Source organism: Epinephelus fuscoguttatus, linkage group LG10 (assembly GCF_011397635.1).
Source record: "Epinephelus fuscoguttatus linkage group LG10, E.fuscoguttatus.final_Chr_v1".
NCBI lineage: Eukaryota > Metazoa > Chordata > Actinopteri > Perciformes > Serranidae > Epinephelus > Epinephelus fuscoguttatus.
Genome location: NC_064761.1, coordinates 35059905 through 35086258, shown reverse-complemented (window position 1 = coordinate 35086258; position 26354 = coordinate 35059905). Strand labels below are relative to the sequence as shown.

The 26354-nt window shown below is 41.2% G+C and overlaps 2 protein-coding genes across 4 annotated transcripts in view; one reads left to right on the top strand and one right to left on the bottom strand.

The window, feature by feature from the left end:
• Positions 1 to 26354, top strand: part of LOC125895849 (uncharacterized) — a 369147-nt gene that overhangs the window by 204530 nt on the left and 138263 nt on the right. The gene's annotated exons all lie outside the window — the stretch shown is intronic.
• On the bottom strand, positions 3197 to 17827 carry hs2st1b (heparan sulfate 2-O-sulfotransferase 1b). 2 transcript variants are annotated; one of them, XM_049587997.1, is made up of 8 exons: positions 17675 to 17810; positions 17256 to 17365; positions 13966 to 14204; positions 7107 to 7192; positions 6615 to 6753; positions 6426 to 6523; positions 5729 to 5886; positions 3197 to 4539 (listed from the first exon to the last, which is right to left on the bottom strand). In XM_049587997.1, the coding sequence occupies exons 1-8, from the start codon at positions 17785 to 17787 to the stop codon at positions 4313 to 4315; spliced, it is 1170 nt and encodes a 389-aa protein (XP_049443954.1). In that variant the 5' UTR covers positions 17788 to 17810; the 3' UTR covers positions 3197 to 4312. The 2 variants fall into 2 exon arrangements, with proteins under 2 accessions (XP_049443954.1, XP_049443955.1); XM_049587998.1 differs by having other exon boundaries at positions 17256 to 17827.

Here is a 26354-nt window from a genome sequence, read left to right as displayed (position 1 = left end):
GGACCACGGCTCTCTCTAGTGGTGCACGGCGGAACAGCGAGACACAAACTGGTGCCAGAAACTATGTACTTCAAACACAAGCTGGAGTCAAGGTTAGCAGAGAGGCATGTTATTCTGCTGAAACAAAAGACAAGCCTTTTGTTGACGAGATAAAATCAAGTAGTCTTTTTTGTGACAGGAAGAGTCCTTAAAACTGCAAAACAACAAACAGTTCCCACAGCTGTCAAACAACAACAAAGCAGGATAGACTTTTGAAATATTGTGTTCCTAATTAACCTTCAAGCTCATCAGCCACAATCAATATAGAGTGTAGCCTTTTTTTCTAATTGAGATGAAGTAATTATCAGACTGTATTCATCTCGTTAATGAAACAATGTTCCAATATGCCTGCAGCTAAACTGTTAATTGAGTTCTATTTTCTGAGACGGGCAGCCTCTCCTTGTGTCCATGGCCACAAAGCGTCAAATATGGGTTGGGGCCTTTGTACTCGTCTCTGTGTAGACACAAGAACAGGCTGTGGACTGGTGGAGCGTGGTAGTGCTTCTCCCTGCAGACACTCTCCCTCCCTCCTGTCTATTCTCCCATCAGAGAGTCGGTAATACCGCTGACTTCAGCAGATCATCCCGTCCCAGTCTGTTATTTCACGGTTTCAGTGGTTAAGTACTCCCTGTTGAGTAAGATATAGCGAGGCAATTATTCTGTAATTATGGAGCCAAAAGACGAGAAATGGAGTCAAGAGTTAGTGGGCTCATGTAAATCACTGCAAGAGGCCCGAAAAGAGCACAAAAACAAGCCTGATGGTTCACATATGGGAGAAGTTGATGCTCCATACCGTATGAAATACAATTTCCTATCTAGGCGTAATCAACTTTAAAAACAGCCAAATCATTACAAGTCAAAAACATACAGACTAATATAAACACACAATTCAAAATTAAAGGGGCAAAAAGCCCACATTACAAACTAGAATTACCATATCGCAGGTGTACAACTCTGCAAACCACTCAAGTTGCATCATCATTTTTTCCTGTTGGACATGTCTGTGCAGTTTTGTTATAATTAGTGACCAAAAACATGTTTTGTGAGGTCAGTGACCTTTGACCACAAAATTCAAATCAGTTGATCGCTGAGAGTAAGTGGACCTTTGTGACAAATTCAAGGCAATTCCCTTAAGGGGCAGTGACCTTTGACCTATGACCAACAAATTTTAATCCGTTCATCCTCAAATTCAACTGGACAGTCCCTCTAGGTGTGCTGAAGATATCGCGTTCACAAGATGGATGCAAGGTCACAATGACCTTTGAACTATGACCACCAAATTCTAATCAGGTCATTGTTGAGTCCACGTGGACATTCGTGCCAAATTTTAGGAAATTCCCTCGAGGTGTTCTGAAGATATCAAATTCACAAGACTGACTGATGGACGCAAGGTCACAGTGATCTTGACCTTTGACCTGTGACCACCAAAATCTATTGAGTTCAACATTGAGTTCAAGTGAACGTTTGTGCCAAATCTGAAGAAATTCCCTTGAGTAGTTCTTGAGGTACCACATTCACAAGAATGAAATAGATGCAAGGTCACAGTGACCCTGATGTGTGAACACCAATTCCTGGTCAGTTCATCACTGAGTACAAGTGAATGGTTGTGCCAAATTTGGGGAAACTATTTCTCTTCATTTTATAAGCAGTTGTTTTGTTACTGGATAGACATTTACATGATCAGTTTAAACTTCAATGACAATCAACCCAGCGCAGTTCCCTGTGCTTTCCTTTCCAGATTATGTGTAAACTTTCAACAACTTGAACACCTCAGACGGTCAGGTTGAGTTGTCCAAATTCAAACTGGTATCATCAGATTATGGACAGGATCCTAACAGAGACAGACCTTTTTGTTAAAGAGTTAAGATCCTTTTTGTTAAACCAGAAACACCCTCGAGATCACCATCGCCAAACCCACCAGAGTCCATTTAAATATACAGTAATTTTAGCGTGTATAGAACCGGCATGTTTCACGTATATCTGGGTGAATTAAGGGTTTGTTTCAACCAAACCAGAGTTGGTGATTGTTGGAGCAGCAGAAACAAAAAGTTTAGACACTCTTCAGAAACACCACTTTTATAATTTTAAAGCATTAATGCAATCACCAGAAGTAAAAAACAAGCTGCACTACGGTCGCTTGACTTCACATCCCCACCATGACTGTAAAGCTGTGTTCAGCGTGATGACGTTCTGTAGCCTCATTTAGCCACTTGTTGGCAGCCGCCTTCCCTATTAAGGACAAAAGTGTCCTTTACAAATTTTATTTCTTTTCTACTACACTGTCTAGCAAAAATATTCTCACTCTTCCTATTAAGGGACAAAAGTGTCCTCGTCAAAAACACCATAAAAATATTACGTTAATATTATTTTCTTTTTTTTCCTCCATAAATCTTTTAATCCATTGACTTTGAAACCTAGAGCGCTAAAATGCTAACTCATTTCCAGGTTTTAGGACTCATTGTTGGGAGTTTGTAGAGCAGGTGCACTGCAGACTCCCGTCAGCCGAGCAGGCTACTTCCGGTTAGGCGCTCTGCTAACTTGAATGGGGATGAAATAATTTCATTGTGAGGCTCCTTTTAGACTTTCCAAATGTTTTCCAACCGAATAGATCAATTCCTCATAGTGAAATCATCATTTCACAAGGGTTGTGAGACTTTAAAAAAAAAAAAAGTTTCCACTGAAATACAGATGTCTCCTTTGCCATTTAGGTCAATAGGAAAAAGTCTTTTTGGGCCACAGGGCGTCACACGATGGAGTAATTACAATGTCTGACAACTACAAAAGTTAACCTCTGCCTGGAGCAGAGTCCTGTACTGGGTCGGACACCCGGCAGATTACCTGCAAAAAGCTGTGTAATGGGTAAAAATATGTATATACTGTATAAAGCGACAGGTAAGTGTACGGGTAAAAGCTTAATGTGTGTGACTGTAGCCTGTGTGTGTTTAATCACAGGTGTGGGTCAGGTTACGAGACTTTTATTAACAAGTGCAGGCGAGTGTGGCTTGACTTAGACAAAATGATGGGTAATGGGTCTGTTCTGGTAGTGAGTGTCACAGGTATGTGCGGGTGCGGGTTTTCAAAAATGGACCTGTGCAGGACGCTGGCCTGGAGCACTTCCTGGTGGCCTGTTCATACAATAAATCCACAAACCAATGCGTGATGTCACAGTGGCTATTTTTATACGGTCTACAGACACAACCTACAACTCTCAGAAGAGAATACAGTGAGAATAAAATGAGCCAAAAACTGTGCACTTGTGTTTTTTTCTTTTGGTTGTTAATGACGTGTGAAACAAGAGAAACAGGAACTGTAGTTCTGATGGACACACACAAATAAAGACAAACATGACTGTGAGATCACTGGAAAATGAAAAATAAAATCCTAAATCTTGTAATAAAGGCACTATCACCTCCACCTCTACCCCCGTCACCCTGTGACCATGTCTAGTAAACCCTGTACTCACAACGTTCTGTTGATTAGTACCTTTGTCCTACTCCAGCTGTGCTCCTTTTAAAACAGCAGCTGTCAGATATATCAGAGACGCATATCACTATCTCTGTGATAAAATACTGAGACAACGTGTTAAACATGTCTACAAATCGAGAACATCTCAGTGGGATTAAAAAAAGTCACGCACCAAAGGATGCAATGGTCCAGTCTGTTTTCTGTTGCTACCATTTGGTCCAAAAACATGTTCCCTGCATGTTAATACAGTATGTACAAACAAAGCTCTGATTTTTTTAAACAGTTTTATCTTCTGCAACTTGTAAACAAGAATTTGTGCATCTAAAATGTCGTGTTCAAAACAATAATGCAACATGGAGCTGAACAGATTTCTCTCTGTCAGAAAAACACATTTTCGATGGTTTTAAACTTGTTGAACTAGTTGAGGTTTGCTGCTTTTATCTGGACGCTCCACCCAAAACCCAAACACAGAGCCTCATAAATCAAAGTGTTGCTGCTTGTGTTTGGGTTTTGGGATGCATCACATCCAGTTCTCTGTGCTCTGGGTTTGAATTCTTTCTCACCATTTAGACTGACGCTTTATATCCATGTTAAGGTCTCTCGACAGCTGCACCGGCAATAAAAAAATTAGACACAACCCTCACAGAAATTCCACTGTACAGTCTGAGAGGGGTTTACTGTGCCGCACCATGGTAAGAAAAAGCATTCACCAGCATCACTTGGTGAACCTTCTCCCAGTGTAAATGACTACTAATGGAGTCCTGGAAAGTCCCAGTGCAGCCCTCGTCTCTGTTTTCTGGCTCCACTGTTAGTTCACTTTGGGGTAGATCTTTTCATAGAAGAAGCTCTGAGCCAGGACATAAAGTTCTCCATCTTTTTCCCTGACAGCATGGGCACGCACAAACTGAAACTGTTCGAGTGCAAACTCGTAAAACTCGTTTTCGATTTTCCAGATGTCTGACTGCTGCAGCTTGGCTATTGTCTCTTTGGTGGGGGGTTTCTTTTCGGTGGTCTTTCGCAGATGGGACTTCTTTCCTGGAGAAACATAAAAGGGGTTAATATCAGTCGAGACAACGCAGAGTTACTACAGATCATTAGGTATAAAAAAAGCTCAGTAACATCAAAGCTGGTCATGAGTGGACCCTACAGACAAGAACTAGAATTACCAACTCGCAGCTGTACGCCTCCGTGCACCAGTCAAGTTACACTTACACTTTACATCCATGTCTGTGAAAACATGGACACCTCACACACAGAAGATCTATACAATCAGCACAGTTTCAAGATCAGAGCCACCAATTCAATATCTGACCAAATGTCTCCCCTTCTGTTCCTGAGATATGGAACATGGAGATATAATGGCCAGTAAAGTGTTTTGCAAAACTTATGATGTCACAGCGAAGCTGACCTTTAACCTTTTGGATATAACATCATCAATTTGTTATAATTAGTGAATGAATGCTTGTGGTTTGGCCAAAAATATGTTTTGTGAGGTCATAGTAACCTTTGACCTATGAGCACCAAAGTCTCATCAGTTCATCGTTGAGTCAAAGTGGACGTTTGTGCTAAATTTAAAGAAATTCCATCAAAGTGTTCTTGAGATATCACACTCAAGAGACAGATGTAAGGTCACAGTTCATTCGCTTGACCATTGACCATGAAAAATCTAATCAGTTCAGTGTTGAGTCCAAGTGGAGGTTTGTGCCAAATTTGAGGAAAATTCTACAAGGTGTTCTTAAGATATATGGTTCGTGAGAACAAAACAGATGCAAGAACACAGTGACCTTGACCTTTGACCACCAAATTCTCATTAGTTCTTTGTTGATTCCAAGTGGATGTTTGTGCCAAATTTGAGGAAATTTCCTCATGGTGTTTTTAAGATATCAAGTTCACAAGAATGAAACGGACGCCAGGTCACAGTGGCCTTTACCTTTGACCACCAAATTCAAATCGGTTCATCGCTGAGTCCAAGTGGATGTTTGTGCCAAATTTGAGAAACAGTGTTTTTAAGATATCTTGTTCACCATAATCAGATGAATGCAAGTTCACATTGAGAGGAAATTCCCTCAAGGCCTTCATGAGATATCACATTCAAAAGAATGGGATGGACAGCCTGAAAACATAATGGCTCTGGCCAGGGCCTAACTGGCGCAGAGGCATTAAAGAACCACAGATGCTGGCGTAGCGAGGCGGACTGTGACGTGGTGTGTGTGGTTGTTGGTACCAGTTCTGTAGAGCTCTGTAGCTCCCTTAAAGAAGCGTGGCAGCGCTGCCTCCAGGATCATGATGAAGTCCTCCAGCTCCTCAGTCACTCCAACCAGCAGGTACTCGTTCACCAGGTTGTACTTGGCCTGTTCCAGAGCCCATCGACTGCCCGCGTTCCTGCACACAAACAGCTCATCAAACATCATCAGGTAATCTGCTGCATGATAAGTTTCTGTTTGTGCTGCAGGGTCAATCTATTTGAGCAAAATATCTAATGATGATTTTTCAAAACAATAGTGCTATTGCAAGTCAAAATGCCATTACTTTCTGTTGCAAATCATTACACTTTATATGTCTGTGGTCTACACTAAACAAGGCTGTACCAAGCATATCTTGATTCCAAAAATCAAACTGTGTAATGCAGTTGCTTTTCCAGAGTTCCCATTTTTTAACCATTCGGCTAAAGCAACTATAAACTTTTTTTAAATAATAAAAGTGTATTAAATGTCAGCGTGAAAACAATGTGACGATGTGAATGGTGTCGCTCATGGCGATGAACCTACAGAGAATTTAGCACCTGAATCTGCAGTTCCCCTCGGCTTTACAGAGCTTTATAGTCAGCTCATTGTTTGGGTTTTCGGACCCACAACTTTACTGTTGGTTCACTCTTATAGTGATTGTGTTCTTTTCTTGTGAGGCAGGTGCAGCTCACTCACCAGCACTCTGAATGGTGTCCACAGAAGAAGGGGATCTGCAGCCAGAGTTTCTCAGGAGCACAGTCAGACCCACCTGACGATACGCACTCGTCAAAGGTCTGAAAGACGACAGAAAACACCTGTTATCATGAATTCATGCGTTGACAATCAAATTATTTTAATTCAAACTGGTGAGCTCTAAATGAAGACCTTTTTGTCTCCTTGTTTCCTTCGTCGAAGTCCAGGCCTGTAGTCATCTCCAAAACGTAAAAAGTAGTAGTATGACACCAGGCGCTCTATGGGGTCCCTCACCACATTTATGTACATGGGCTTACCCTTCGCTCCGTACCTAAACATAAAGAGAGGGGTTGACATTTTATTTGCATTGAACACACAGTTGAAGAAACCTCCACCTGATCAACACTGTTTACTACAGAAACAGCTTTCCTTCAGTGAGAGTGTGGCAGCGTCAGGAGAACTGAGTCTGTACGTTAACATGCTCTCTTTCTCTCACTTACACCATTAGGATAATTACCTGTGATCACTGAAATGATAGTGTCAGGGGAGATAAGGACAACAATGCTATTAATCAACACTAAAGCACACGTTAGCAATCAATACATGACCTCCCTTTATCTGCTCTGCTAACTGTTTGTAACTAATCTGGATATTAATGGTATTACAGGAAATGAAGGGCTTTACTTGGAGAAGTCCAGATAAGCTACATGGCCGTGGTAGAAGCCGGGCTTCATCTCTTTCCATGAGGTGACGTTCCTGACAAAGCGCACCTGTAGCCAAAGATAATGGAAACTAATTACAGAGCAGCAGGAAACTCCAGCAAATGGAAAAACACAGTAACAACAGAGAACAGAGACGGGACAGAGAAGTGGAAACATCTGGCTCTGCTAAGACTGATGCATTTGTGTTTCATTGACTCTTTTCATTTTTTACATTTTAAAGGTCGTAATGAGTCTTTGCAGTCAACGCTGGAAGATGAGTTTAGTGAGGATTCATTACAGGGAAATCAAAGAGAAGCTGTTGTGTTTAGTAGTTGATCTCAAAAGGTTGCCAATCTGCTGATTCAATGGGTCACAGAGGTCCTGCGTCAACAGCAAAGGTTTATGTCTGGATTCAGTTACAACCTGGTATCACAGAAATAAGTGAAATGACCCGACCTCTTCACACCGCATCACGTAGTGGTGGCAAATATTGGAATCTCATTCATGAAATGTTACCAAATCTATGAGTAGATTTGCACATTAAAAAACTTGGTACTAAAAACCTACACCAGATTCACGAACCCTGCAAAAAAACTCGGATTTGATCGTAGGCATGTGTGAATGTTCATGAATGCAAATCAATTGTAAATTGACAGCGCACTCCTGCTGGTCAGCAATCAATCAATCCCCGCCCATGAATACCCAGTGACCACCACATATGGAGGTGATAATTACCATTGGACAGATGATCCTGTCGACCTGCGATCATGGAGCAAACAAAGAAAGAGAGAGAAAGAAGAACCTTTCTGATACAGAGACTTAAGTTATTTTGGGTGGAGTTGGGAAAAACATTTCTTTTTTTCTTCTGTTAGTGGTGGTGTGACAGGGACAGGTAAATCAAAGGCCTGGAGGGACGTAACGGGTGCTGTTAACTCTCTGTCCTCTGTTGTAAGAACTAGGGATGTGTGCGATTAGCCATCTAAACAATTAAATGTCTACCCCCTCGCTAGTCAGCACCAGAAATATTAGTCGGTTAAACCAATTAATAATAATAATGATAATATATTGGATTTATATAGTGCTTCTCGGGATACTCAAAGACGCTTTACAAAGAGCAGCAGCTACAGCAATCCAAAAAAAAAAAAAAAATCCATAGGGGGTAGGGAGGGAAATAGTCCAGAAAGGACAAGCAAATCACACTGAATTCAGGGGTCGTAGGCAATTAGTGTTTTATTCATGTACAAGGCCGCTTAACTGTCATGCAGCCGCCCGCCACTAGCGGGTGCTACAGAGCTGTCAGACAGCAGTCCCCCCCCGCGGTAATGCTCGAGTAGACTGGAGTTTTAAAACAGCACGGTGGGAAATTGGAAAGATGTCCTCTTGTAAAGCCAGCTTGGTTTGGCAGTATTTTGATCAAGAAAATGAAAACAACTTGGCATGTATGCTAACTCCGACAGCTTATCGGACCATCACAAAGGGGCGGGGCTTAGCAAAAGGGCAATTATCTTGACAAGCCACATGAAAGTCACATACTGCACCACTCGCTGCTGCTGGTGCACTTACTTGTATTATTGTGAATGCTTGACAACAACAGAGCATCTTTCACGTTGATTACAGTGGCAGGACTAGGGATGCACCGATCCGATGTCTGGATCAAATATCGGTCCCGATATTATCAAAATAGATGTATCGGGTATCAGAAAATGCAACCTGTACCTGAGGCGATCCTTTCCCTTTAAATCTATTGCAACATGAGCTACGTCATACGTCATGGAGCGAAGGAGAGAATCTGCTGTGTGGAGGTATTTCACACTATTTCAACTGCTGCTGCACAATTGTTTATTTTTGTTAAAAATAAATACTTCATTATTGCATTAATCTGTTTCATCTTGTTTCATTTTATCTTAGGAAAGCACTGTGTAGTCATCAATGCCTGATGCCTCTAGTCTTTTCTGTTATACATGTAAAGGCATATAGCTTTTTAGGTCAACCATGGTATCAGATCGGTATCGGGTATCGGCTGATACTCAAAGCCACAGCATCGGGATTGGTATTGAAACTGAAAAAGCTGGATCGGTGCATCTCTAGGCAGGACAGTCAGAGGAAAACGTTAAGAAAGATTTTAGTAAGAAAAGCTGAAGCTATAAAAATGTTAAAGAGGGCGAAAACAGGATTCTGAAAAGTGAGTCTACAGTGGAAATTACGCCCAGGGTCAACAGTATAAAATTACACTTCAATTTATAAAAGGTTCTAATGTCGTAAATCTAACTCAGAAATAAGCTGCATGATGTCTCACATACATGCGACCAGAAGAGGTACAAATTTCATCAGTTAAACTCAAACAGCCTTTTGGTTCTGAACAGCTTAACGCCACCCTCATTTATTAATGTTATCTTTGACACACTCTGCTGTCTGAGAGAGTAAAAATATGACAAAGTCAAACACGCTGACCACTTTTGGCAGAGCTAAATGCTATCACTGGATACAAATCTGAATGTTCCTGTTGTAAAATGAGTTGAGTCCTGAGGTGCCAGCAGCCTGAATCTTTCCCCTTGTCTCTGTTTTATCATGTGCAGAGGAAACAGACTGTTTGTGAGATGGAGGGAGGCAGCCTGTTGTGAGACAGCAGACAGGATATTACCTTGGCACTAGGAGCCAGAAATAACACGAGCATAGCTTTGAGGCATTTACACTATGTGTCCTAAGCTGCACTGACAGCCATATAAATGTGCCCAGTGTAACAGGCTGTAATATGTGCTGATGCCATGCATATTCTCTGGAGCTTTATTTACTACTAACGAACTCCGCCTCAAACAGTATTCTCCCGTAACTTCTACCACCAAGTGTGTGGTTTCTCTTGAAGCTGAAATACTCCAGACTGCCACCAAATGGTGGCATTTTGCGACCATTTTTGGAGTCAGATCGAGTACTTTTTTACAACTACTTGCTTGTGCGCAACCCGCAAATTTGTGGGCTTTTTTTTTTTTTTTTCATGATATAAAACGAAGGAGCGAGTCCGCCAGTGTAGGCTAATGTGTGTGAGAGGAGGAAAGTCCGAGGGTGAGTGATGTTAATTGCGAGGATCATGTCATCTACACTCATCAGTAGGCCTGTTAGAGTCAACCTTTGCCTTGCCTGCAAACGGATGATAAGACAGCCCTCCAGACTGGAAAGATTAAACTATCCCTGCTGTCATATTCTAGTAACATTTTTATAGGCCTAACTATCAATAACTATTTTACACATTCATAAGGTTTTTTCCCAGCACTTCAAAAAACCCACAGCATCGCACCCGTATCGCAATGAATTGTGGGTTATTACATCAGTGAAGCCTGCACCCCAAGTGGACTCTGTGGAAGTCTGCAGAAAGTTCGCTTGCGGACTGGTTTGGATTGTGGATTTGGAGCCCTAAGCACTCCTGGACTTCCTGGGAACATTTAGGTGTACCCTAAATTTCTGCTTGTGCTCCTATAATTTTTCAGCTAGGGGCTACAGTGCTCCTACTAAAAAAAAGTTAGTCTGGAGCCCTGGCTTTTATTTTGACACAAGGCCTTTTAATTTAAAACAGGAAGTGGTGGCATTCACTCATTAACAGACGCACTGAACGCACTGTTGCAGTCCAGCCAAAAGATTCATGTAAATACATGTTAAAAGGAAGAACAGAACACTGAGACAGTCACACAGCAGAAGGGAGCTGCTTTCTCTGGAGCTGAACCAAATGATCTTTTAACACCACCCTCCCCTCTTCAGCTCCGCTCAGTCATGTACGTCCCTGCAGAACTGGCGAAGGCTGTGCAGCCATTGGGCACTACCGAAGCCAAGTTCCACCGATAATGTTTAAAACATCATATCGATGCCAATTAATCGGTCAATCCAACTGATCTCACGTTTCACTGCTGCAGACCAGACTGTTGCCATAGAGGTTCCGGTACACCACTGGTGAACATACCAAGTGTCTGCTGATTGTCTCTGGTGACACTTTTGGTTGTTAAACAAAAACAGTAGGTCGTACTGTCAGACATGTCCGCCAATGGGGATTTGGAGTTTTTGTTGACTAAAAACAGGCTGCATCAAAAATCCAAAACCAAGTTCTCAATCTCAATATGACTGCTGCTAAGACCCATGTACACATACCTAAACTAATAGCGGGCTAGCGTAATGCTACTGCAAACTAACTCGGCAGGTTCTGGTCTTCATGTTGCCCTCTGATCCCTGGGCCTCACAATCTGCTCCTCTTTCAGAGGTTTTATGAAGCACCAGCTCCGAGGCCAAAACAAATTGTTTTGCCACAATATGAAAACATTAGAGCGGCGCAGATGGATGATGCAAGTTGATGACATGTCTCTGCTCGCATCTGTTGTTTTTGAATGGATTTACATCATCGCGCTGTGATTCACCAGGCGTTTATCAAATCCATCTGACATGGTCCCCCAAACTGATATCAGAGTCTGAAAGAGACGGATTCTGAACAACAAGACATGAAACTGGCTTGTAGGATTGTTGTTATGACAGTCTGTAGGCACCTTTAGACTAAATCATGTCCATTTATTTACATGACTACTGATTATTTCCTGTCGCCTATAATTTGGAGACAATGGACGAAAAAGGCTGCAGTTTCCACACTATCCATTCAATGTTGACGTTTAAAGTCAGTGCTAAAACTACACTCATCATTTCATTTATAATCCACAAGAGCTGAACACTGACTGTCTGTCTGACTGCATCTATTAGAGTTGGGCTGATTTCCAGTTTTGCAGGTCTGGTCTGGTGTACAAGCTTAAACTGGTAAAGTTTTATGCAAATCAGATGAACCAGCATTTGTTATTATGACAAGTCCTGGCAAGTTAAAAAGCAGCCTATATCAGCAACCTGTGCTGATGGCGTCACAGCTCTAAATCCAACTTGTCCTACATTAGTTTAAAGCTGCATGACAAGGTGATTGAAATAATATCATGATTATAAACGGACTAACGAAGCCACTAGTGTCTGACAGGCTGTGAGCTAAGGTTGGCAAATTGGCACCTGATGTTTTTGCCGGAGCGCTCTGAACTCTTTGAGTTGGAAAAAAAAAAACAAAAAAAAAAAACTTCAACGCAGAAAAGCGTCCTACGTCATCGCCACTTTTTTCCCATTGTCCAATCAGATGATTTGAGAGGCGGGCCTTCTGTGGTTGTCATGACAACAAGTTTACAGTTGTAAAACAATGGAGGAGAAACTGGGGGTAGTGGTTGCTGGATACCCAGAGCTATACGACTTTACAAACCGCAGTTACCACCATCTCAATAGAAAACAGCAGGCGGGGAAGCATATAAGTGCAGTACGTGAAACAGCCATCATGGAGGAGAAGCTCCTGGACCAACAGGTGGCACTCCCTGTGACCCACCCTCTTTTTTAGGGTCTCATGTATCCACACAGATCTCAGTTTATCTGCTGACAGCCTCTCACCTTCAACCAGAGCTACAGCAAGTACCCTCTGCCTCAACATTAAAGGAACTAGATACCAATTACTGTGAAATACATAAAAATAAATGGTAGATTGATTAAGTGGCTGCAAGTGACGCGGTGAGCTGAACTTTTGTTGGACATCCTGTTTCTATTCATTCCTGTCGCTCTCACTGGAAGCGATGCAATGGATGAGGAACAGCTGATTTCTAGAGACAAAATGAGGTGTTAATCTACACAATACCTTCTCATTTCACTACGAAAACCTAAATGAGGTGCCAGCTGGCTGGAGCGAGCTCGCCAGAGAGCCAAAAGATTCTAGTAAAAGGCAATCGCTAATAACAATTTACTTGCTGTCAGTTCCTGTAAATATCACAATACAAAATTAAAAAACTACAGTTGTAGGAAGAGAGCAGGTACTGGCCCATCTTTTCAGTGGTTACATCTCCAGTCTGATCACGAGCACATTGCTGATAGTTACGTGGTTGCTCTTGTGCTGTTGGGACACGGTGTCATTATGTACCACTCAGGAGTGGCTGCTGAGTCAAGTGAGACACCTAGTGGTTAAATTTAGTATACCAGTCTGATCCGGTGTTCGTCTTAATATCAAACTGGTTTGAACATTATTACACCAGCCCAACCCTTTTATCTATCCAAACATCTATCTGTAATTTGGTGAATGACAGATTCCTCTGTGACACCACTTGTACACCAAAACCTCTTACAGTAAACCCCAAATATTTTTGCTTTGTTTGCTAACCACGAAGCCTTTAAGACACTGCAGTATGTGATAGAAATCAGGATGCAGTACTATTAACTGCCATCCTTTTACCCTGCATATTTTTCTACAGAGCTCAGTGACAGATTTGAACAATAAGCAGAAGCTATTCAGAACATGACAGAAATAAAACCAGTCTGAGACTTGACAAACACTGCTGGGGAAGTTCTGCATTGTTCAGATGTTACATAAGGCTGTTAATAGAGCAGAGCTCAAAGGCTCTCTTTATTTACTCAGAGTATTAAAAGCACATTAATGTAAAAATGTTTCATGTTACAACCAGTGCAACTCTGGCCACAACAATGGCCTATTTTTAATTCCAGATTTTCAGTTGTGATGATCAAAGTGCCCACAGGCCTGTCATAAGAGGAGCATCTGTTGTGCCAACAAAGGACTCTTCTGTCTTTGTTGTATGAGTATAGTGTTACTAGAGTTATGAGAGAAATGCTTATGTGAGAGGTGGAGGCAGGTTTCTGTCTAACAGCTGTATAAAAAGATGCAGGTAAGGTCAAATATTTACAAGCTGTAATAAATACTGATCTTTCACGTTGTGAAGGGGATTTGAACGTCAGTGTGATCTTATTTTAGTTCACAGTAACAGTAACAGTGACGAAGGCCTTACCTGATCTTGCAGAGACATGACAGGATTGTTTTTGGTTGTATTGATGTGCAGGACGTGGAAGCGATTTTTCCCACACAGGTCGTAGGCGATGTTAGTGAAGGATGTGCTGGCTGTCTTGGGCACTCTGTTGTAAATGATGACCATGTCATCTTTTTCCGCCAGTGGTGACAACTCCCGCCCGGCGTCTTCACTGTGACGCTGCTCCACTTCAGCAACCTCATGTCTGGCGATTGTTTGTTCTGTACAAGCAGAAAATACGATATTTACCATCAATTATCAGGTATAAGTACCTCTGAAACGACGGCTGGCGCTCTCTGCTGCCTGGATTTTAATGAGCCTGTAGTACGTTGATGTGGCGGTGAACACAGCAGGTGTGAGGCCACCAGCACGACAATGAAAGCAAAGGTACATCTGTTGTGTAAATGAACGAGTGGTTTTAAAATTAAGGCCAGCGCAGCTTGCTAGCATGTCTTAATTAAAGAAAACAACACAGTCCTTCAGATATAATAACATCAAAACACGTAATTAAGCTTTTGATGATAACATTGACAGGAGGCATAATTAAAAGAATTTTCTCCCACTTCCTGTCTCCGTAGCAAAGTTAATTAAAGCCAATTACAGAAATGGCCTTGTGAGGATCTTTTGGATCAGCTGTGTGTCGCTCGGTGTAACGCAGGCATCCCGCTGCCCAGCCAGCCCTTCAGGGTCGGACACCATGAGGAGGGAGCAGACAATGTGTCTGCAGGATGTGTTACGTCTGAGGGCAGACGGATGGTCTCTTGGCCTCTGTAATTCCCCTCCTCTTGAAGACATCATACAGTAACTATGCAGGCAGTTAGTTACTCTCAGAGAACTCTTAGTATATTCAGGTTTCTCATGAACTGAAAGTGGTGTTTGCAGGCTCCAACACATTGACAGGATACTCATTCAGCCATTCTGCTGTTCTCTGCTACTGACTCAGATAAGAAAAGTTGCTAGCTGGCAGTCTCTTGGGTCTTCATGTCTACCGATGAGATTTGGGTTTTTGTGATTATTATTATTTTTCTTCTTTATTATAGGACAGCTCGAGAATGACAGGAAAGGGGGCAGAAAGAATGACGATGACACACAGCAAAGGGCAACAGGCTGACTGCTACAAGGACTTAGGCCCCAATCACAAAGAAAGTGTCTTGCAAGTTGCAAAATGTGAGGCGCACCTCACTACCTTTGTTTTCTAAATTGAATACCACTAGTAAAAAAAAAGCTTGCTGCACCTTTTTATTGTTGCCAGGCAACCACCCCTCACGTCCTTACAATAACCTTCCCATGTAATCACTCCACCGTTTTTTTGTTTTGTTTTTTCCCCAGTAATCAGTATCTAGTTCCTAAAATGTTGAGGCAGAGGGTACTTGCTGTAGCTCTGGTTGAGGGTGAGAGGCTGTCAGCAGATAAACGGAGATCTGTGTGGGTACATGAGACCCTAAATAAGAGGGTGGATCATGGGGAGTACCACCAGTTGGTCCAGGAGCTTCTCCTCCATGATGGACGTTTCCAGGCATATTTTAGGATGACTTGAGGCAGTTTAACAACCTGCTGTCTATGGTTGGGCCGTATAGCTCTGACTATCCATCAACCGCTACCGCCTGTCTCTCCTCCATTGTTAACCAACTGTAAACTTGTTGTCATGACTACCACAGAAACCCTGCCTCTCAAATCATCTGATTGGACAATGGTAAAAAAAGATGATGGAAAAAAAATAGTGTGGGGCACTTTTCCTTCTTTTCCTTGGGGCAAAAATGCCAGGCGCCTAGAGTGCAGAAACGCCAGGCGTGTCACAACACAAAAACAGTGAGCCAAAAGCTTCATTCTCATTAAAAACAATTACAAAAATCTGCCTCAAACTGCTCTAACGCTTTATGTGTTATCGGGCTCTTAGTCTACATGGAGCAAACACACCAGATGAGCTACTATTCCTACCCCCCATGATATCGTGTGTAAATTATGGGTGCAACTTCCGGCACTGAACGGAAACCAGTGATTTCCAATGGTAACAGTTTGTTTACAGAACTCTATTCTACTTTCAAAGAGCAATTGGGAAATAAAACATGGAACACACCACCTGTTATAGCTCAAACGGGATTATGTGATCATACCTTTGCATCTCAAAGCATCGGGTTTTTTACTTTTCAACCGAGTACGTTAGCTATTAGCTTGCCTTGCTCCGTTAAAATACTGTTAACTTTTACATGGCATTGACAGGGATATCATGTACTGACGCTGAGTGATGGACCTGTCAGTCTACGTGTCATTCTCTTCTGCTAATTCTGATTTAATACTTTTTCGCTATGTCTCATGAAACTCTTGTGGTTTTATTTCTCATATCAACGGTACCTTTGGCAACAGGAACGGGCTCTTTTTGTTCTGGTTACATGTTCAACACACAGTCGCTGAAGACAAAAATTTAGCTTAGACTGGTTGTTAGTCGTTACAGACACGGACAGTTCAACAGGTACCAGAGCTCCACAAAGACATTTTAGAAAATGCTAAGTTTACATTAGTTAAATATTTGTTAAAAAATAAATCAGTATTTGCTAAACTGAAGGCAAATTACTTTTGAAAAGATCCAGCATTGGGACTAACCACAGACAGTCTATGGGACTAATTAGCTTACTGCTACTTTCGCTATATCACAGGAAGTCGCGCACATAATTATGACTACAGTAGCGCCCTCAGGAATAAGGTGGGTAGCACAATTCATACATAAAATGCAACACGAAGTGCTGAACATAAAGACAATCAAAACATTTGTGATAGAAGGAAAAAAAATATAAAAAAGATAACATATATATATATAAATAATAATAACTAAACAAAATAATAAAAGATACAATAAAATTGACTAAAACTACAGTCTAAAAAAAGATTAAACAATAATCAGTTAAAAATACATTTCAGAAGAAAGCAATGGTAAAAAGATGTCTTGAGATTACATTTAAAAGTTTCAACTTACCTCCATTAACAAAATATTTTCAATTATAGCAGTCATATAAATTCTGTAATACCGTGATACCGCGATATTTTCTGAGGCGGTGTTATCATACTGTGAAAATCAGTTGCAACCCTACCGGAAGGTGGCCAAAAAAGTTGACCTCCCACCCTGAGTCCAACTAACTTTTATAGTTAAAGGTGCCTACAAGGGAAAGCAGTGTGAAATAAGGAATAACGTTACTGGAAAATATAAAGATGAACATGACAACAATAATTATGTAATAATCCATGTTAACAGTGAAGCAGGTCTTTTGTGGTCTTACCGAGTTTGGCTCTGGACTCCTCCAGTCTCTGGATCTGGTTCTCGATGAAGAGCATCGACACTCCAAAAGCCAAAACAGCCAAGAGCTGGAACTTGGGCGGCATCATGGTCCTTAAAAGCCCCATCAAACCACCAGATGAATCATACCACAGTGAGACGTCTCTGATCCACTGCTAACGGCTAATCCAGCACAGGAGCTACGATCCTACAATGCTAACCAACTGAACTAATCCAAGCTGATTCACTTAGCTGTTAGCTGTTTAGCTCCATTAGTTAGCAGATAACAGCTCAACAGTGTTAACTCACCGTTAGCCAAACATTAGCTAGCTTCTCCACTAACTATCATTGTGTTGAAGCCACGTAAAGCTCATGCTAACGTCATCTTTAAAAACCAGGGCGGAAGTCGCTCCACATTCTTACTTCTGGCCGCATGAAGAGTTCATGAAGCTCCATTTAATTGAGACCTGAACCTGGAGGAGAATAAAATGACTCCAGAGATCAGTACAGAAGTGAACAGGGGCTTGTTGTAGCATGAAGCATCACAGAGATGGAGCTGCTTCTTCTTCTGCGCTGTGTTTACTGGAGGATCACAAAACAATGTCAAGCGTCATACCGCCACCTGCTGGACCAGAGTAAGAACAACACTGTGACAAAGATTGAAAAGATGGAGAAAGAGGTACATACTTTGCTGTTTCTGTGTACAGAAATATACATAATAGCTAAGACTGACAACAAAACTGGACAAATAAAGGTAGATAGATAGATAGATAATTAGATAATTAGATAGATAGATAGATAGATAGATTTAAAACCCATAAACCAACAATATAATAACAATAAAAATATAATTGAAATCATTTTATTTTAAACCAACTGGCCAGATATTTTGCACACAAAAGAACAGATACTAAGGGAAAGTGGGTTATTCACATGTCCCAAATCAGCCAAAACATTCAAACCACTCCAGGTGAAGTGAATAACTTTGTTTATTTTGTTCCAATGCATCGTTCTGCTGGGAAACCTTTGATTCTGGCATTCATGTGGATACCACCTGACATGTTCCACCCACTCAGACACCGTTGCAGACCAAGTACTCCCCCTCATGGCAACAGTACTCCCCAATGGCAGTGGCCCCCCAGCAGAAAAAAGCAGCACGCCACACTACACAAACTGTTTAGAAATGGCCTGTGGAGCGTGGCAAAAAGCTCAAGGTGTCGACTTGGCTTCTAAATTTCCCTGGTCCCAATCTGCTCAAGGATTCTTGTGATGTGCTGGTACCCCAAATGTACCCCTAAACCAAAGTGGGGCCTCCTTGGATGGGACTTGGCTCTGACCTGTGGAGGCATGGACACAGGATCTCTGGGAGTGTCCTGCGGTGTTGGCACCAGTGTGTTGGCGGCAGATCCATTTAGTCCAGTGGGTTGTGAGGTGGGTTAATGGCATGTGCCACAGATGCTCATTCAGATTGGGATCTGGGGAATTTGGAGGCCAGGTTGACAAGGTCCAGTGCAGCGCCTGCATCACTGCAGACACCACACAAGTCAGCCGATCCATCTGAGGCTCCATTCTACCCTCACACATGAACAAGACCCCAAGATACTTGAAGTCCGTCTCTTGGGGCAGTAACTCTCGTTCAACCCAGAGAGGGCAATAACCCACTGTTTTCCAGCAGAGAACCATGGCCTCAGATTTGGAGGTGCTGACTCTCATCCCGACCGCTTCACACTCAGCTGCAAACCGCCACAGTGCATGCTGGAGATCAGGGTGTGATGAAGCCAACAGAACCACATCATCTGCAAAAAGCAGAGATGCAATTATGAAACTGGACCCCTTGCTCCCCCCAGCTGTGCCTAAAGATCCTGTCCATGAATATCACAAACAGGATCATTGACAAGGAACAACCCTGGCGGAGGCTAACACCCACCAAGAACGTGTTTGACTTTACGCTGAGTATGCAGACCCAGCTCTCACTCTGGTCATACAGGGACCGAATGGCTCATAGCAGCAACCCCGGTACCCCCTAATCCCGCAGTACCCACCACAAGACTCCCCAAGGGACGCAGTTGTAAGCCTTCTCCAAGTCCACAAAGCACAAGTGGACTATATGCAAACTATAATAAGTAACATCTGTACTGGTACCTACTTCCTTGTTTATGTTTGCAGTGTTTTGTATTTAAGTCAAGTGATCTGTAAGTTGTAAACTGTATCATGCAAAGAAATACACACTGAATAGATATAAATGGACTGGATAACTATGTGCAGTATGTGGATAGTAGAGACAGTGACAGATGATATGCACATATAAAAAATGGTGTATTAAGGCTGTAAAATAATAGGCCTAATCTAAAATGGGAGCAGTGGATGTTTAGTCACAGGGTTATTGACAGTGTATGAAATATTGCAGTGTTAGCCAATTGTAATCTGTTAATTTCACCTGATCTATCACCTGCTCTCAACAGTCTCTTAAAGCTCTGTTCCTGCCCTGCCTCATTAATCTGATCTCACATCTCCATCTCTGTATTTATTAAGATGCTGAACATGTTCTCAGTCCTCCAGTACGTCACACCACTGACACAGATTTAAAGGTTTCTCACCAGTTAAACACAGTGTGGTGTGAAACATGTCTGAGCCTCAGATAAACCGTTCAGGTTACACACCTCAGTCTCTGCTGGTCAGCAGGGACAAAATATAACATATTACAAGTGTAACTGTGGATTCTGACGAGAGACAAAGTTTCCATCGCTCCAAATCTTCACTTAATATTTGTAAGAAGATTACAAAGGAAAACATTTCCTGGGCATTCAGGCCTTTTATAATGGTATGTGCTGTAAGTCTGCACAGATAATAAAGCCAGGGGAACTTACAGTTATTGACACAACTCTGATTTTAATAGAGCAGCTGACCCAAACCTGGAACATTCAATCACAATAAAGACCAGCCTGAACTCTGTTATCTACAGGTCTGCTACATGAAATACATTTGGTTCCTTATCCATTGTGAGGGGAGAAGTGTGCTGAGATAACAAACAATATCAGCAGAAAATTGGGGAAGTATCAAATAACCATAAGTTCTCTTCTTCTTTTTTCTTGATCTCAGATTCTGACAGTCTCTGGATAATGGACACAGATAGGTCAAACAGTGCAAGAGGTCATTGGATGTGAATGAATGATCACAGAACACTCAGCTGACTTCCATCAGTAATGTTCGTCTCTCTGGTCACACACGCAATGAGCCCTAAGGCCCAAAAGACGAGGGAAATTTCCAGCCATCTCTTGAATGAATGAATGAACAAATCATTGATCCTGGTTACATACATCTTGAAAAACAAAGATTATTTCACACAAATTTTCTCACAGTCAATAACCTAGTAGGCTGAAGACCCAGGCTTATTTTTGCCTAGAGAGCAACACAATTTAAACTTGTCACTGAGCCTGTTCCAGTTTGACTTCCTAAACTGAAACACAACACAACTGCACCAAATGTTTTACATTTAAATGCTGACTGATCAGTTTTTCTTATAATAGTCCTTTTCACTAGTATTTATTTATATGTTTGACTTCTGCTTTTGTCCAAGAGGCAAGATAATACAAAACACTAACAAAACAACAAGAAAAGTGACTACAAAAGTTAATACAGGTCAGTAAGTTAAGTGTTGTCAGGGGATAAGGTGACAAGTTCATTGGCTGACTGTTGTGTGTTTGTGTGTGTGCATCTGTGTCTATATTCTACTGGTTTGACAGGTGAAAGGATGGGGAAAGGAGAGGAAAGAAGAAAAAAATGGGAATAAAGTATACTAAAACTCATCCTACCTTTACTCTGTTACCACCATCCATTCATCCATCCATTTTTATCCGCTTATCCAGGGCCGGGTCGCAGGGGCAGCAGGCCGAGCAAAGCACCCAAACATCCCTCTCCCCAGCAATGTTTTCCATCTCCTCCTGGGGGACCCCACGGTGTTCCCAGGCCAGATGAGATATGTAATCCCTCCAGCTTATTCTGGGTCTGCCCCGGGGCCTCCTACCAGTGGGACGTGCCTGAAACACCTCTAACAGGAGGCACCCAGGAGGCATCCTGATCAGATGCCTGAACCATCTCAACTGACCCCTTTCGACACGAAGGAGCAGCGGCTCTACTCCGAGCTCCCTCTGGATGTCCGAGCTCCTCACCCTATCTCTAAGGCTGAGCCCAGCCACCCCACAGAGGAAACTCATTTCGGCCACTTGTATCCGCAATCTCATTCTTTCGTTCACTACACAGAGCTCATGACCATAGGTGAGGGTTTGGACATAGATGGACCAGTAAATTGAAAGCTTCGCCTTCCAGCTCAGCTCTCTCTTCACCATGACAGACCAGCGCAGTGCCTGCATCACTGCAGAAGCCACACCAAACTGCCAATCCATCTCACTCTCCATTCTACCCTCACTCGTGAACAAGACCCTGAGATACTTGAACTCCCTCACTTGAGGCAGTAACTCTACCCCAACGCGGAGAGGGCAATCATCCACTGCTTTCCAGCAGAGAACCATGTCCTCAGATTTGGAGGTGCTGATTCTCATCCTGACCTCTTCACACTTGGCTGCAAACTGCCCCAGTACATGCTGGAGGTCACGTGTGATGAAGCCAACAGAACCACATCATCTGTGAAAAGCAGAGATGCAATTCTGAGGACACCAAACCAGACCCTTTCCTCCCCCCGGCTGCGCCTTGAGATCCTGTCCATGAAAATCACAAACAGGATCAGTGACAAAGGACAACCCTGGCGGAAGCCAACACCCATCGAAAACATGTTCGACCTTATGCTGAGTATACGGACACAGCTCTCACTTTGGTCAATTGGGCTCATGGCTACAAGCCATCCGATCTATTACCACCAATACCAATAACTAAATAATGATTAATAATAATAAAGTCAGGGGGAGTGTCCCCCCATCTGCTGGCAGTGAAGCAGTACCAGGGTACCATTGGAAAACTCCAGAATGGGTCAGCAGGGAGAGTCCAGCAGTATTAACCAGAGTTATTGTTGCATCTTATGATTACTGATGTGAAGTTTGAGCTAAAATGTAATATTGATACCACTGCAGGTTTAACAGTTCCAGCCCAGGCAGAACAGACCCTGAGGGTAAGTGCTGAAACAATGGTGCTGGGCAGCTGTGGTCAGAGGTGAGGACACCCTGCATCAAGGTTAGCCACAATAATCTCATCAGAGACAGTATACACATTAAAGAGCAGAGGAGTAGGAAGAAGTACAATGTTATCATCATTTAAAGGTAACATGCTCCACTAACACTGAATCACATGTCTCACTTCACCACCAGAGCAGTGATGCATCATTCAGCCAGTAGGTGGAGCCAGAGTTCCAGGGATGAGAATGTGTTTGCTGGAGCACATGATGGTCCTACCTTAACTGGAACTAAAAATCAGCAGCAAACTCAGGTTTACAAAATCAAAAACCAGCCAAACAACAACACAATTATAACATAAAAAGATCTACAGTAGCATGTAGAAATATTACAACACCTACGCACAATGGCAAGAACCAACCAATTCAGTCATCCCTGTACTTATGAGGGCTTTAAAATCAAGCAGTTTCGTAGTTTCAACTCTTTGTGAGGGTAATTCCAGCTCTCCCAGCTTAGTCCAAGCACCAGGAACAGACAACAAAACTAAATCTTGAGACTACAGCTACAGTCATATCTCTGTTCAATCAAAGTACAACTGTACGAAGGAGGTTTACGCAGTATGGCTTTATAAATGAACAAATGCAGTGACTGAGCCTACGAAAGGTCAAAGATGGCCAACCAGCCCTGGAATAAAGTGTATAGTGATGAGTGAGGGCTTAACAGTTTGTAAGAAATCTCAGTGCACTATGATATGCAGTATCTAACATGTGCAAACAGTGTGCAGATGCATTCATGTACAACAGATCACTGTAATCCAGAACCGGTTAAAAGCAGATTGCCTATAACATCCCTTTATTGTACACACCCACTTCCTTCTTGAGCTAAAAGATGCTTCTATGTGATGGTGTGATCATTCTGTACGACAGGAGCCAGCATTTAAAACTGACAAAAATCACCTGTGCCTGAGATTAAAAAGTCAAATTTCTTATCAACTTTTTGTATTTTTGTTTAAAGTTAATAAGAACTGTGTGACATAACAGACACATTAAAGACATTTACTTAATAACAGGTTCAGGTTTAAGAAACATTACAGATGCATTAAGTTGATGAAAATATTTAACCAATGATTCACCATTAAAATAATCTTGTTCACTTAATTTAATTCTGAACTTCACAAGGACTGTTCTTATTAATACATTTACCTCAAGAGGAACAACTCATGTCCGTAACAGGGCAGGTAGTTATAATCGGTATTAGATGTAAAAGAAAATATGTAAAGAAAAAAAAAAGATCATGTGCGTCATTTTATAATGAGAAACTTTTTAAAAATAACAAGTTACCGTTGTTTCTCATTATTTTGAGATACTCACTCATTATCTTGAAAAACTTTGTCATTATTTTGAGAAGCTAACTCATTACAAGAAAATTTTTGAGGCTGCCCATTAACCCATTATTTTGAGGTAGTTTCTCATTATTTTGAGATACTAACTCAGTATTTTTGAGAAAGTTTCAAATCAATTTTAGCTGACTAGAGATAGCCCACTAACTAATTATCTGAAAAAAGTTCTCATTATTTTAAGATCCTAACTCGTTACTTTGAGAAAGTTCTTCATTACTCTAAGACACCAACTTATTATTTTTGAGAAAGTTTTTCATTATTTTGAGATACTAATTCATTATTTAGGGCAATTTTCTCATTATTTTTGAGATAGTCTCTCTGAATTAATTATTTTGATAATGTTTCTCACATTTTTCATAAAGTTTCTCATTATTTTGAGACACTTACACATTATTTTGAGAAAAATTTCGAGATCACATATTAACCCATTATTCTGAGAAAGTTTCTAATTATTTTCAGAAAGTTTTTTATTATTTATTCATAAAGTTTCTCACTATTATGAGATACCCAGTCATTATTTAGTGAAAGTTTCTTATACACACACACACACACACACATATATATATATGTGTGTGTGTGTGTGTGTGTGTGTATATATATATATATATATATATATATTAATTTTTAAGTTATTTATTTAAAATTTATTATTAATATTTTGTTCATCACACTGATGGAAATGGGCTTCCATACCCACGAACTCGTAACATCAACCATATTGGAGATATTAGAGTGTTCGCTGCAGGCCAAGCCACGCCTCTTCTAACACGGAGGACTCTCTGAAAAAGAGCTTTATAAAGGTTCGTCACATCGTTTTAAAGCTGAGCCATTACTTTGCTACAGTCTAATTAAAACAATGAATGACTCACTTTAAGTGTGATTAAATGTTACCACCTACTCATTACTTCCATTAATTGTATTATCAAGAAATGTGATTTCATGCAAATCATCTAAACCCTTTTCTGCCCGTTCCCTGGGAAATACAGACACATCCCAAAGGACTAACAGGAAGTGAGCCGCCCTGCTATCAAAGACCAGACCAGATACATACAGTGCACAGCATCTGACCAATGAGCAAAGCTTACATAAATGCAGCTTCTATCTGAGGGGAGCCATTCACTTTATTCAATTACCCTGAAACAACGTGACAATTATTTTATTTATCATATGGTGCTGCAGGGCTGCAGATAACAGGTTAACTACCATGGATAAACTGATGACCACTGCATTTTCTATTGATAACACTAATAGGATAAACAACAACACAATAATCAATATTTGTTTCAGATGTTTAGATGCACTCTTTTATGACAGGATATGCTCAAATTAAATCAGCATGCTCTCCTACATTTCTTTAATGTATGAAACTTTTCCACTCATTTAAAATGTTCCTGTTAAATACATTAATTTAATTATATTCATTAACAGTCAATGTATCCCTGTCTTATGTACCTATGATACAAGCAACCCAATGGCCAGAAACAATGGTGGCATTGTACGTCTCTGCAAATCACCAATAAGTTACATTTGCGCATTATGGCGTAGGCTAGCAAATATGTAAAAATTTGATGTTTAAACAACACTGTGGTTAACATGTGGTTACTGTAAGTTTAGGCACAAAAACCCCTTGGTTACGGTTAGGAAAAGATCATGTTTTGCTTAAAATACCCGGTTTGGAGGCATAACTGCTTGTCATGGCGCTATCCCGACAGGAAATGCAGCAATGACTTGTGCTAATAACGTTAGCATTTGTTGTATTTGTGGGGAAGATTTGTGTACTCGTGTTTGATTTTGTCACCTTGTTTTAATGTGTTGTTTAGGTGTGTTTTGAATCAATCAAACTTTACAGCACTTCATAGAAACCCCATCACCAAAGTGTGACTGCAGAGCGACAGACACACCACACGAGTATAAAGACTCACAATGACATAGGTCACGTGCAAAGGCTCTGTGTAGAGCTGATGCACAAATATAAATCACCTTTAAATTCTTAGGAACAGCTATGTACTTTACTACAGTAAATTGCACCATAAAACTAAAGAAATGTCTTAGCTAGTAAAGATTTGGCTTACCCAACTCACATTGTCATTTAAGCTAACGGTGGGCTATTAGCATGTTTTGTAATTTAAGCTACACTGGGTAAATGTTTGTGAAATGTAATCTTACAAAGGGTTGCATCATTATTTAACAGCATTTTGATCAAGTCCAGTAAGGTGTATATCAACCATATTATTGCCTCTTTTCCTAAACAGTTTAAACAGGTGCTACATTAACAAGCTAACGTTACTTTTGTTGTTGGTTCTGTTAGCTTGCCTATACACAACAGTTACATCTGACAGTTACTGGGATGAAATAGTAAGAACTACTCTCTACTTTTTGGCAGGAGAAAATTTTGGCATTGTATGTTTCTGCAAACCATGAATATATTACATTTATACGTTTCATACAAATCAGAATAAAGTTTCTAAAGGGAAGTAGTAGATGAGATGACTTTGACTTTGCTTGTATTTCTTGAAGACATTTCACCATTCATTCAAGAAGCTCCTTCAGTTCTGGCATTTTACATTGTATAAATTAGCCT